The following is a 14,935-nucleotide window of genomic DNA, read 5'->3' as shown; positions in this document are numbered from 1 at the left end:
TTATTTTAAAAGTTGGAAAGTAAATCCTAGGTAATCTTTTCCTTTGCAAATTAAGTTTGATGAGTTTTATTTAATAAATATTTTTGGTATTTTGCTATGCGCAGAGCACTTCCCTTTAAAGAAGAACCCAAGATACTCTGACTGGAAGCAGTTCACTTGGGTGATGGAAAACATTTGGTTGTGGATTTACTGAATGTTAGGGAAGAAAGGATCACAAGTGACCTCTTCAGTGTGCATACAGGCTATCTCTAGGGTTGGTTGATAAACAATATCACAGAAACTTATGTAAAGGGAAAAAAGCAAGTAGGAAGAGAATCAACCAGAGTCTTCTGACGCAATTTTTGAGAAATTCTTTTTAAAGATACGAACTACCACAAAATGCATCTGATATTATAGCACATATGAAAAGTAATTTAATTAATAACCTTTTATAGATGAAAATGAATTAAGTAATTTCCATAAGATGTTTGTTTACCCAGGACTAAGGAGAGATGTCTTGTTCTTCAGAGGGTAGGAATGTAAGGAGTGACTGTGTGTACGTGTGTGTGTGTGTGTGTGCTCATGTACAGATGGTGTTCGCTGTGTGTGGATGTACTGAGACCCTATCCACATGGCTTGCAATCCCCAGGAAAACCTTGGACCTACTGTGTTTAGTTTCCTCTCAAAAGACTCAAATTAGCAGACCCTTTCACTGCATATCTATCACCACAGGACTCTCGGGCTTCCCTTCGTTGACTGCTTTCTCTGAGGCTAAGCTCCATTGTTTGAGATGAACATTTTGGATCTAGATACCTTCCACCTGACTCCTCTTTTAGATAATCCATCCTATTTTCTCATTAAACACAGTTGTATCTTTCAGACCATGCCTCAGTTTTTGGTTTTTAATATCTAATTGTAGGCATGGAGCACTCTCTCAGCTCTTCACAGTTGCAAATGTCCCATTATGGGGATGTTTAGCACTTCTCTATGGGAGTGTCAGGTTGTCATAGTATTATTTATTATAGAAGAAGAGGTTTCTGTATAATAAGTACTATTAAGAATTAAGGAGAGGGGGCCGGCCCAGTGGTGCAGCGGTTAAGTTTGCATGTTCTGCTTTGGCGGCCCGGGGTTCACTGGTTCGGATCCCAGGTGCAGACATGGCACCACTTGGCAAAAGCCATGCTGTGGTAGGCGTCCCACATATAAAATAGAGGATGATGGGCATGGATGTTAGCTCAGGGCCAGTCTTCCTCAGCAAAAAGAGGAGGATTGGCAGCAGTTAGCTCAGGGCTAATCTTCCTCAAAAAAAAAAGAAAAGAAAAATTTTATGCAAGATGAAAGCTTACTATTTTAGTATATCTATACAATGAGAGATTAATCAGCCATAAAAAGGAGTGAATAATTAATACATGATACAACATAAATGAACCCTGAAAACATTATGCTAAGTGAAACAAGTGGGGCAATAAGGCCACGTAATATAATTCCATGTATGTGAAATGTCCAGAATACAAAATTCACAGAGACAGAAAGTAGATTAGTGGTTGCCAAGGGTTAGGGGTAGGGGGAAGTAGGGAATGACTGCTAACGGGTATGGAGTTTCTTTTTAGGGTGATGAAAACGTTCTGGAAATAGATAGTGGTAATGATTGTACAACCTTGTGAATATACTAAAAACCACCAAATTGTACACGTTAAAAACGTGAATTTCAGGGTCAGCCTGGTGGCACAGTGGTTAAGTTCATGCACTCTGCTTTGGTGGCCTGGGGTTCGCAGGTTCAGATCCTGGGCATTGACCCATATACCGCTCATCAAGCCATCTTGTGGCAGCATCCCACATACAAAATAGAGGAAGATTGGCACAGATGTTAGCTTAGCAACAATCTTCCTGAAGCAAAAAAAAGAAGAAGATTGGCAACAGATGTTAGCTTGGGGCCAATCTTCCTCACACACATACACAAAAAGCTTACTATTTTAAGATAAAGTATTTCTAAAGGAGACCTTAAAAACATGGTTATCATAAATCTGGGGTACACATTATAATGGGTTACATGGTAAATGATACCATCACTTCCTCACTATATGACTTTGGGTAAGTTATTTAACTTCTTTAAGTCTGTTTCTTCATCTTAAAATGGGGCTAATAATATGAATATTTTATCACAGAGTCATTTTGAGAACTAAATGTGATAATACCCATAAAGTACTAAACATAGTGCCTTGTGTCTGTGTCCATAGGGAGTTTTCTTAAGTGTAACTAAACATTCAAACTCTCATGGTTATCGTAGGCCACACCTGCCATGAGGCTTACTTAGAAGAACATTATGACAGAGAACACAGTTGACCAGCAGAGCAGTATCCAGCATTAGTAGAATTGGTTCTCCCACCAGTGTATGTCTCAGTCTAAACAGCCAACCAGAGTTGTTCTGTTTGGTCCCCCAGGCGACAGGTCTGGGGCGAGGGAATGAGATTCACATGTGCAGGGGTAGCCCCAGGACCTAAAGGAGAATAAAATCTTTCGTTACAGCTCTACAGACAGAGCTTCCAAGTCCCTGCAAGGGACTTGTCCAGATACAGGAATCACCGTATTCACGGAGCCCACAGCCAAGCCTTCTCCATCAGATATTGATAGTTCATTTGTAGTTTCTCCCAAATTGATGCAATTTACCTATAAGGGTTCATAAGCAATGTTGCCGAGTAATATAGTTGACATGCGTCTTCATCAGGTTTCTGTTGAAACACAGACCTAGAAAGTTAAGCCAAGGTCCGGTTTTCATGCAGAGGAGAAAGAGAGAGTGGGTTTTTTTAACCCTTTATTTACAGCCTAACACTTACGAAGTGCTCAATAAATGTGCCCATAGGGAGCCTTCCAGATCTTTTACTTTCTGTAAAGTAGTGCCTTTCTTAACACCTAACAATTTCTGGGAAACTCTAGCCTGTATGTCACGTGTCTAAGTTTAAGTTTATTTGTGTGTTATCTTCACTCTTCTGATGTCCTTGCTCTACTCCACACTGTTCAGCCTGGAACGATAGTCTCTCACCGATGTCTCCTGTGCTTTGCTAAGCTTTTGTCAGTCTCCACCACGTGCTGACAGAGCTATTGCAGGCTCAAGTTTCTCAGTAGGGGCTGCCCTGAACTGGGCTCAGGCTAGAGAAACTGTTCCGTGGTTTGTTTCACACTGGGAAAAATGAGTCCCCTTTGGATGTCCAGAAGGGTCCCGAAGCAGTGTTACTTTGGCCCCAATTTGTTATAAGAGTTTATTGATTAAACATTTCTTTGAGTTATTATGTCTGTCCCCTCTCCTAGAACGTATGTTTCAAGAGATGAGTTGGGGGAAGTTTTGAGTAACAATTGTTATGTGGTACCCAGGTTTCGTGCTTCTCTCCTTCATTTTGGGCGTATCAAGTGAGACTTCTCAGATTTCACTCCTTCTTTCCTTGGGGTGAATTCTTCAGTACCCTTTGCACCATCAGTTCCCCAAACATGTAGAGAGAGATATAACGTATATTAAGATTATGAAGAAATACAGAATTGCTTTATTCTTTTGCCATTATTGCCATGATATCTGCAATAGCGAGGGCATTTTCATTGTTGATCTTCCTCCCTTACTGTCGGTCAGCAGCTCTCAGAGGTTATTTCTCAAAGCAGAATTGTTAAGCAGACTGTGACACGGTGCGATCATTCCTTGAGCTGGGGGTACCAGCTGTTGTGCATTGGATTTTAACCTGCAATTTGAAGGGGACTAAAACTGCTGATTCTTCTCCTGGATTTCTATCCCAAGGGCATAGTGCACAGACCTGAGGACAAACTCATTTTCTGTAAGCCTGAAAACTAAAATCATAATAATTGCACTTTTTGTTTTACAGTGTGTGGACCAGTTGACAAAGATCCAAACCGAATTACAAGAGACAGTGAAAGATTTAGCTAAAGGCAAAAAGAAGTACTTTGAGACTGAACAGATGGCTCATGCAGTACGAGAGAAAGCTGACATCGAGGCAAAGTACGTGTTTTAGAATTTCTGAAAAAATGATTTGGCAAATAAATATTATTTTTGCCAATACTTTGTTTTCTGTTAATACAGGGGATAGACACATACTTAGGTTATGTTGCTTTCGTCTGACCTATAAATGTTACATACTTTAGACCAAATTGTTCTTTTATATTGGCTGATTTTATTTAAATTAATATAGCAAAATGGGAATATTTGATCAGTTTTCACATTAAATTGAATTTTGAAAAGGAAAGAAGACAGATGGACTTTGTATTGAAAGTTTAGTAAAAGTCTAGTTAAAGTTGCTCTAGTGTCTGAATATCAGGGTTTAAGAGCCTCATTTTTCTCATGCTAGACTCTAAATCAGTTGTAGCTGGAAATCCCTGCTCCTCAGCATGCTGTTGAAGGGCCATGGACACATCCCATGAGCAAGAGCGCTGACCTCAGTATGGAAACCCTGCCCCAGGCACAGTTTTTCTCTTACATGACATTCTAATATATATACTTTTTTAATTTGTGCTTTAGCAAGTGTGTGAATTTTTGTTTCATTATATGTGAATTACAAATCCTTTATTTTGAGAACAATTAGGAAAAAAGGAACTTGCACTTGGTAATAGAAAGAGATATAAAGCAAGCAGTAGAGATTTTTGCAATGACAACTTGAGGAAAGATAAAAAGTTCTTGAGAAAAAATAAATCTGTGTTATAGAATGAGGCTCTGAAGAGGTCTGTGAGGAGAGCTGAACCTCCCACCGAGTCAGCTTACTGGTGCAAAATCTAGGAGTCTGGACTTCCAGTCATGAAATCAGAAAGGCTATGAACATTTGTACAGACTAGCAAGGAGTGGGGACTGTCTTTCTAATATGTTTTTTAGCTGCAAGAAATTAATCAATCTCATGTAAGCATTTTGTGAAAATTTAGGGGCTCCTGGAAAGTTTATTTCGTACCAAGGGAAGGTAAATGAATACTCAAAGTACTGAATATTACTGGAAAACCTATTTAATATTTCCCTAATTTAGTTCGTTGTCTTTATTATTTTATTTTTGTGAGCAGCCAAGTGTTTCCTGTACTTTCATCGTGTCAATGAACCTGTCTTCCCCTAGGACCTGAAGTATCTAGATTAAGTGATCTCCATTAGAAATATCCAGTCATGGTGGTTTTGAGGAACTTGTTTTTTAAAATTCTCAGGGATTCTAGAACAGAGAGTTGACAGATTTGTAGAGTGTATATAAATACTTACTTTAGCCGAAGCCCACAGGGTGAAAATGAGGACAATTGTGGGCCTTTCCTGAGAAGTATAGATTTGACAGGATCTAATTCAGAGATGCTGATTACAAAGATCTGCCTTCTAATATGGCACAAATTCAAGGGGGCTACAGCAAATTAGACATTTTAGTTCAGAGTGTAACTTTTCTGGAAAATTAATTCAACTACAGAGTAAGAAATGCCTCTTCATTCACTCACTAAATGTTTATTGAATAATTACTTTATATTGGGTATTGTGGGTTACAGAGGTGAGTAAGATAAGTTTTGCGCCCTCAAGAAGTTTAAAACCTAGAATTAAAGACAAATGTGTGTAAAAGTAACTGTATGATTTGTTTTTTCACAGTAAACTCAAAGAAGTTAAGTATCTAAAGTCACTCACCTAGTAACTGATTTATTTACAGTAGTTATGTGAAAACACTGTTTTGTAAGCATAGAAAATGGAGAGGTTAATTTTGCCTAATGAAAAAGGGAACCTTTATAGAAGTGCTGTGAGGACAGAATCTTGAAGAATGAATAAGTAGAGATGAGAAATAAGATCAGGAAGAGGAAGTAAAAACTGGACTACATATAGTTTTGGTGGATGGTTTGACAGATGGTGAGATGTGCACATTAGGAGAGAGTGTAGAAGGAAGAGGGATACAGTTGAAGGGAAGGGTGAGTTCCAGTTTGGAGATGTTGGTTCTGAAGAACCTTTGGCACATTGGGGTGAATAATGTTTGGTAGGGAGTCATATATGTAACTCTCAGGTGAGAATTTGGGCCTAAAGATCTCACTTTTAGGGGCCAGTTGCCTATCAGATGAGCGTGATCAGGATGAAATCATGTATAAAATGAGATGAGAAGTTGAGTTTGGAACCCTAAGGAACATTAACGTTTGGAAGGTCAATGAGGAAGAAGAATGTGCAGTATAGTTCATTTTTTTGTATATATCTCATTTGTTCTAGGTCATAATCTTTGAGGACAAGAACTGTGTTATTCTATCTATTACTAATACCTACTTTAGTACCACACAAGAATTATATGAGGGTTATCAAATGAAGCAGAAGCCAGAAATTTAAAACCTTATATTGGAAAATCCAGATGCAACACAGACTATTTGGATAATGACTACAAAAAAAAGGAGAATTTATAGTATCCCAAACAGTCTTTCTTAACCCTGAACAGCCTGTCTCAAAATTTAAAGTTTGTGGTCTTTGCTTTTCTAGATTAATATGAATAAGATTCTGATTAATAAAAACAAAAACCCTGTGAAATATGAATATGACCAGGTAGAAAATAACAGGAATGTGTTGAACCCAATTTTTTTTAACAGTGGGGAAGTGATTGGGGTATGTATGTGTACGTCCCTGAATGTTTCTCTCTTGTTAGAAAGAGGAGAGGCTGCTTTTGCTCTTCTCCTCACATTTATTCTGCAGAGACTGGCTTTCTCTGTCTTCAATCCCAAGTGGTCTGCAACTTTACTACATATTATGGTATAACTGCCAGCACATGCATTGAATTCTCCCATGGCAATCACCATGACACTGCAGTCAAGACAAACATTGCAGCTTTAGAAATCACTGGTCGTGGGACTGCTAGCATTTGTTGACTTTCTCCTTATGGTTATCTCTAGTTGTTTGGGTAAAACCAACATATTTTTACTACTGATTGTTAGATTATGGTTTCTCTGTGATGCTGAAAGAAATAGGGACACCAAAATGAGAAAAGATTAAATAGAACAAAATCATTTACGGCAGGGAGTCCAAGGACTCTCACTGTGTTCGGAATACTATGTTAAGAGAGGAGGCGGCACACAGTCAGGCACCCAAACAAGAACATCTTTTAATGGGAGAAATAAAGAAATTAAGGACTTTCTAGAGCCTAGTCAATATCATACTGTAGATTGCATTCCTGGCATTGTTCTAGCCTGTCACACATGGCTCTGAAAACCTGCTCATCTTTGCCTCTATAGGTTGGTTATCCCTGGGCTTCTTTAAGCTTCCTTGCAGGAACTAAAGTGTGTGTAATTGTATGATGTGGGAATAACCTGTAGTTTGATGACTCTTATTTATTATGAGATACCAATATATTGTGTTGTCAAATTGTATTTTTGTCACTCAGGATATTGTTATTTTATTAATTTCAATATATCTTGTTTCACCATTATATTTTTTCTGTATTAAAATAAAGGAAAATAATCATTGCTGTTGTTTTTCCATTTTTTAGTTCTCTTTTAGAATAGTGTTGTGGAAAGGGTCACTTTTTAAAAAATTAGTAATTATAATATTTAATCATTTTATTGTGATATAATCTGATAATTTTATTAAACATACTTTTCTACTTTTATTATAGATCTAAACTTAGTCTTTTTCAATCAAGAATCAGTTTACAGAAGGCAAGTGTAAAGGTGAGTTTTTGAAAACTGTATTTCACAATTGAGAAACTTTAGCTTATAAAAAAAGAATTGGGTCTTTTGAGGTGGAGGTCAACTGGTTCCACCTACTTTAGAGAAGCATTTTAGTCACTAACTTAGAGAAGAACTTTCCTTCCCAATTCGTGGTTGTTTTTCCCCCAGGTGTCAGCACTTTGTACACTGCTTGCTTCACAAGATTGCTTCGCAGATGGGTTTCTATGCCTTACCTGCTTAGGTAGCCTGTTGTCTTTAACTCTTAGTCCAAGAGAATCAGTCCACGGGCTTTAGAAAGCTCTACAAATTCCATTTCATTCGGATTTATACCCTGAGCAGATATTCTGGGCCAAATGCAAGTGAGTTTTTTCTGTGGGACCCTCAAGCTGTGGAATACCTGATAAGTAAGGTTAGTGACCTGCCTTTGGCTGCCAGGCTCCCGCCTAGCATACAGTTCTTTGGCACATCAGGAGTGCTGATTTTTTAAAAACTATTTTCTAACTCCAACAGATTTACCCATGTCTTCGAAGATAAGGTATTTACTTAATGTGGAAACCTTTATTTTCCCATCTGAATGAAGTGTGCAGAATATTTTGAAGTTCTCTAAAAAGCTTTGGAAGTTTAAGTGTAAATAACAAATACAGTCATGCATCACTTAATGACGGAGCCACGTTCTGAGAAATATGTTGTTAGGCGATTTTGTCATTGTGTCAACATCATAGAGTGTACTTACCAAACCTAGATAGTATAGCTTACTATACTAGGCTCTATGGTACTAATCTTATGGGACCACCATCATATATGCAATTCGTCGTGGACCGAAACATCATTTTGCATGACTGTATTTGAAAGCACTCGTACCGTGTGTAACAGTTCTAGTCACTGTTTATTTAAGTCCTCAATGGTGTTGAATAATTTTTATCTGCATATAAATGTTTCTCAACACGGTTACTTTTACTCTTGTTGAGGAGCTATTAATTGCCAACTAATAGTGGTATCCTCCTATGTTTGCAGTGCAATATCAGTTTTTACTGATTTCTTTTTCTTTTACTGTATTTTAGTTAAAAGCTCGGCGATCTGAGTGTAATTCCAAAGCTACCCATGCAAGGAATGATTACCTTCTTACGTTAGCAGCAGCAAATGCACATCAGGATCGCTACTATCAAACAGATTTAGTTAACATTATGAAGGTAATCCAGCCTTAACATCTGTGGTAATTTTGTTTCATTAAAGACGAAAACAACTCGTGAGTTGAGTGTTGGGTATGTGGGCCTGAGTCTGAGGAACGGCAGCAGGCTACTTGGTATTTCATTGGAATATACTTGATGTTGTTTGGATAACCTCTGTTTTGGTAATTCTGAATTAATTTTCAGTGTAAGAAAATGTTTAGAGCAAAATCGCTAGGATTGTATTATTCCCTAGTGGCAGATACTTACTCTATAGTGGTTATTAATGTATAAGTTATAACATAAGATTTTTTTTAAAAGCTTAGATGTTTAAAATTTCATAATTTCATCCTTAATTGATAGGTAAACATGTACATTAACATTTTATGATTTTAAGGTGCCTGTGGGAAAAACAAGAGGAAATGTCTTATAATTATATGAAAACATCTCTACCCTGGGTATCACTCCGAAATGTAGCTAGATTAGATTACAGTTTCTTATTGCCCAAACTCGATCTTGGTCTTTCCCTGTTTATACACTAATGTATATTTATCTTTAACTTTTACTGAAGTAGGGGAAAAAGGGTGGAGGAGAAGAAAACCTTTTTAACCTGCTGCCAGGTTTCCCTTGTTGCTGGTAGACAAGTTCTGCTTTGAATTATATCTCAGTCTTTTCTATCTTCTCAAGGACCCAAATATTTGGTTATTCTGTTTTTCTCGTATTTTCAACCCATCTCTCTTAAATGTATTGTTTTTTTTTTCTTGTGAGGAAGATTGGCCCTGAGCTGATATCTGTTGCCAATCTTCCTCTTTTTGCTTGAGGAAGAGTGTCACTGAGCTAACATCTGTGCCAGTCTTCCTCTATTTTATGTGGGATGCCACCACAGCATGGCTTGACGAGCAGTGCTAGGTCCATGCCTGGGATCCAAACCTGCAAACTTCGGGCCACCAAAATGGAGCACATGAACTTAACCTCTGTGCCACCAACCCAGCCCCAAATATATTGTTCTTAATGACTATCAAACACGTTGATTTCATCAAGTTGCTTGCTTTATAAATCAGAGGTGTTGAGAATGGGGAGGCAACAGGAGTGGACATTCTTTTTCCTGCAGTGGCTCTAGGAAAGAGAGAAACTCTGTCCAGAAACTACAAGTTCTTTCCTTGAAAGTAGAAACAGGACATTTCCTGGGACCTTCAGGGGAAAATAGGCGTGATGGAGAGCGTTAAACTGGACTAAGAAGTACCCTATTGTGACATTTTTCCTTTCCTTTTTGTTCACTGCCTGAAATCCTCTTGTCCTAGCTTCCATCCTGTTCCAACTTCTCCTGGTTAGAATGCAGGTGGTGAGAGAGATAAAGGATTGTTTTGACATCCCAGATGAGAACTCTGTATACATTTCCCCATAAATGTCGGACCTAGAGGTTTAGGCATTTTAGTATCTTATTAGGTGTTACATAGTGCCTCAGACTTACAGGGACCAACTGGAGACTTGGCCTCCCATTGTAACATGTTTTCTCTAGGGAAATAGACATACTCAGTTTCAAACACCCCATTTAGTAAAGAAGATTTTTAGTACAGCTTGATTTGAGGTTGTGATTCCCTATATACTTTCTACTATTAAGTCAAAGCTGTTAACTGTATATATTTTTCCCTTTGAATACTTTAAAATGAGCATTATAAAATAAAATCTTTATGTTTTTTAAATTGAATCCACAGCCAAAAAACGTCTCTCACTTGAAATCCCGTGGCCTTTGATAAACAGGAAAGCCATAATGGTATTATTTTAGGGGTTTGCCCACTGCCAAAAACAAAGGGGAAGCTAATGGGCCTGGCCAGCTCTCAGATTATATGTGAAGTACTTGAACTTACCTTGAAGTCCTCATGCAGGTATTTGATCAGCATTGGGTGGGTTATGCTTTAGATTATTCATTTCATGAAATCTTGTAGGGTACCAAAATGATAAAAATAGAGGAAGGAGTCCCTCTGGTCCCTTAAAAATAGGACAGTGTGTTCTGAATTTCCATGTTGTGTATGTTGATTCATTTTCTTCCTTATGCTAATTCTATAGTCTGCAGTATTGGAAAACTCCCGTCAAGCATGCTGTTAATTACTAAGCAAGTTTCTATCATTGAACTGACAGTGGCCCCTTAGTGCCTTTCTTGGAAATGTCTGTTTTTTCAATTGTTGTTAAGGTTGTAATGCCCTAACTAGAATTTTTTTTAAAAAATTATGTAAACAGCTTGGAAGCAGGAGATTTGATTCGTTAATTTAATCATACACATTTAATAGTCACTTACAGTGTGGTAGCTATTGGGCTAGGCTTTGGGAAGAAGCAAAGATGAGTAAGACGCACTCCTTATCCTCAAAGAGCTCAATCTGGTGGAAGAGAATTATATAGAAATGATTATAAATTGGAATAATGAAATCACTTACTGATAGAGGACCGTGGTTAGTAATAATCATAGCTATCATTTTTTTTGGATTGCTTGATATTACCCTGGCATTGTCCTAATCATTTTAGGCATTTTATCCTTTCTCGTTTTCTTCCTTATCCTGGGTAGAGTTCATAGTTCATTATTTAAACAGCACTCTAGCCTGTAAATGAAATGAAATGAAATCCCAGCTCTGGATGAACCTAGATAACCTCTTCCTCTGTTCCTGCATCTAAGTAACCAAGTACTGCTGAAGAAAATCTTTCAACAGAGCAGATTCATGATTGTAAGTTAATGTGGAACCTGTCTCAAATGGCCCTTCAGCACTGCTCAGGTATCCTACTGTATTTCCCTGGTTAATTTTCCCTACTATTTTTAACAAGTTTTTCAACTCTTTCCCTTCTCCTCAAACTTCAGATTTACCCCTTCTCTTTCACACTTAGCAAGTGGTCTTTCTTCCTAATTTACGGAGAAAATAGGAGCCATTAAAAGGAAACTCCATTATTAACCCATTGCTTGCCTTTATCTCTGTTCAAGACTCTTCCAAGGAGTCTTAATAGCAGAGTTGTTCTCCGTATCTAAAGATGATCTTTTTTTTTTTTTTCATTAATGTTATGATAGATTACAACCTTGTGAGATTTCGGTTGTACATTTTTGTTAGTCATGTTGTGGGTACACCACTTCCCCCTTTGTGCCCTCCACCCACCCCCCCTTTTCCCTGGTAACCACCGATCTGATCTCCTTATCAATATAGTAACTTCCACCTATGAGTGGAGTCATATAGAGTTCGTCTTTCTCTGACTGGCTTATTTCGCGACATGGAACCAGCCTACATGCCCAGAAACTGATGATTGGATAAAGAAGATGTGGTATATATACACAATGGAATACTACTCAGCCATAAAAAAAAGACAAAATTGGCCCATTCACAACAACGTGGATGGACCTCGAGGGTATTATGTTAAGCGAAATAAGCCAGTCTAAAGATGATCTTTTCACCTCGGCTTTGGATCCCCTCTGCCTTCTCAGGGATCGAAACAATGGATTTTCCTATTTTCTCCTTATATTTCTTGGGCATTCTAGTCTTAGGTTAACAGTTGATGGGATCTTAGTGATGCCAGTGCTCATTATGTCGTCTTTTGTGTTACACTCCTCTAATCTGGATTCGTTGCCCTCTGCGTCCGATGCAATGCAGTCATTCTGAGAGCTTCCTTTGCCTGTCTCCTATGTTGAATCTCCAGTGTTCTGTATCATTTGTCTTCTGTTTTCTTCGTTTACTCTGTTCTTTGGTGGAATACATCCTCCAGTACTTTCTTGAGAGAGTGGGCATGGGAGCTAAGTTTTTTGAGATATCATGTTTATGAAAATGTCATTATTCTGTGCTCATAGTTGGGTATAGAATTAAAGGTTGAAAACCATTCTTATTCCGATGTTGAAGTTAATGCTCTACTGTCTTCTTGTTTCCTGTGACAGATTAGATTAGATTGAGAATTGAGAATCCACAGCCATCCTGATTCTTGATTCTTTGTATCTGATCTAGTTTTTTTTCTTTTTAGAAACTTGTGAAATATTCTCAGTAAGCCCTTTGATTCTTGGCTTAATTCTTCCCTTTTTTTTTCTCTTTCTGGAACTCCTGTTACTAAGTTGTTGGATCTCCTGGTCTTGTTCCTTTTTCTCTCATTTTCCTTCTTTGTCATTATGCTCTACTGTCTGGGAGACTTCAACTTTGTGGTTCAACTCTTTTATTAAGTTTTTAGTTTTTTCAACATGATTTTAGTATCTAATTGTTCCTTTTTGTTCCCTGACTCTTCCCTTTTTTTATAGAAGATTTTTATGTTTTCTCTTTTCAATTCTGATGCATCAGTAATAGAATTAATTTTAAAGTTTGCTTCTCCTTGCAGAGTCTGTTTCAGCCTGTGGTAGAACTTGTCAACTTAGAGCTTCATCAAAGGGTGATCCGGTGGACCATTTGTAGGGGAAACGCTGATGTCAGTATCCTTAGATCTCTGCTCTTGGGCTGGTCAGAATTCCCCTCTTTGCTCCCTTCATCACTTCTTCAGATGTTTTCTCTGGAGTTGTTTTCTGAGGGAGACTTCCATGACCTCCTTAACCAGGTTACATCTGCCGCCCAATCTGATGGTCTCATAAAATGGTGTATCTCATCTTTGACGCTCTTAATACAGTGGTAGTTTTACACCTATCTGTGTGATTACATGGTAAATGCCTCATCTCTCACTTAACTCTACATTCCGTGAGGATGATTATGTCTGTCACTTCAGACTTCATCCTTGCTACCCAGTACAGTGTATGATTCCTAATGTGTGTTAAATGTTTATAAATTAATACTTAATGAATAAATGAACAAATGAATGAGTGAACAAGCAATCTCGTTTCAGTCTTCACAGGATGAATCATTTCCATTTTACAAATGAGGAAATTATGACAGAGCCTGGATTCAGCTCTGGCAGGTCTCTCTACTGTCAAAACCAGTGCCATTAGCTCTTTATGTGACCCTAGCTTGTTGGACATAGTTCCTCTTCTCTTGTTAAAAGTGGGATAATCCTGCACTATCTTATCTCCTTTGGCTTCTGCGAGGAGCAAATGAGGTACTGAAAAGCGTTTTTATTAATTTTGAAGCTTGGTATACATGTTATACATCATTATTTTGGATAACAGAAATTCTATTAATATATTTTAAATAAATCTTGTTTTTTAGGTGTGAGGAGGGGGATAGTGTAGAAGAGAGCTTAAATGCTTGGGAGTCAGAGTGGAGCGACTATTCAGGTGTCTAGCATTGTTAGGAACTCTGTCTAGGTACTTTTAAAATTATTACTTGATTTATTTAAACACGTTATTTCATTTAGTTTTTATAACATCTTTCACGCTAAATATCATTATCCTTGTTTTACAGGTCAGAAAGCAGAGGCTCAGTGAGATTCCCTTAGTATGTATAATAGCCAAGACTTAAATCAAGGTCTCTGTGACTTCAGAGCCTGTGTTCTTTTCTACATACCATTCCAATCTTCTTGGTAGTAAAAATTAGTATAATAAGCAGTAGCATACTGTGAATGTCATAAATTTTGTGAGAGTTGTAAAATAAAATTAACAATTGAAATTGCAAATTCTCCCCTATTCTAATTTTTCTAAAGAATATGAGCACCTCAGTATCTAAATACAAATATTTAGACATGTTCCCCAAGGAATATTTTGTATTCCTTATTCCAGTACCAATTAGAACAGATACTGAATATATCACTCTGTTGTCTGTATATCATCAGGCAGGTTTTTTTGAACTAAAAACTAAAGCAGAACAAAACAAAAAACTATTGCTAGGCCATGGAAACTGGATAACTGATTTCATCAGATCTGTAGAAACCTGTTCAGCTGTCTGCTAGAAAGCAAGGTAGTTCCTCAATGTTCCTTTTTTGCAGCATATTCTTGTACAGTATATAAACTGAGAAGTTTTATTTTGAGAAGTTTGTGGAATATGTTCTTAGTGGTTTGGATGAGGAAGGACGATGTACAATGCATCAAAGTAGAAAAAGGAACAAATGTCAATATAATGAAAGACTTGAAAAGCTTAATAATACTCAGACCCTACTTCTAGATAAATATTTAGTCTGCAATGGAAGCTAAACGTGTCTGGACTAACTGATAATTGGGCAAAGGAATAAAAAGTAAACATCTTTCTGTGTGACAAAAATCTAGAAAGTATGAT

The 14,935-nt window shown here is 37.5% G+C and overlaps 1 protein-coding gene across 2 annotated transcripts in view; it reads left to right on the top strand.

The window, feature by feature from the left end:
* The window catches only part of FCHSD2 (FCH and double SH3 domains 2), a 259,676-nt gene that overhangs the window by 142,231 nt on the left and 102,510 nt on the right, over positions 1-14,935 (top strand). For both annotated transcript variants that reach the window (XM_046685615.1, XM_046685616.1), the window contains 3 exons: positions 3,846-3,979; positions 7,566-7,620; positions 8,682-8,810. In XM_046685615.1, coding sequence (XP_046541571.1) covers positions 3,846-3,979; positions 7,566-7,620; positions 8,682-8,810 — 318 coding nt within the window. The remainder of the gene's footprint in view (positions 1-3,845; positions 3,980-7,565; positions 7,621-8,681; positions 8,811-14,935) is intronic.

Source organism: Equus quagga, chromosome 14 (assembly GCF_021613505.1).
Source record: "Equus quagga isolate Etosha38 chromosome 14, UCLA_HA_Equagga_1.0, whole genome shotgun sequence".
Lineage (NCBI taxonomy): Eukaryota > Metazoa > Chordata > Mammalia > Perissodactyla > Equidae > Equus > Equus quagga.
This window is presented reverse-complemented; position numbering and strand designations above follow the sequence as displayed.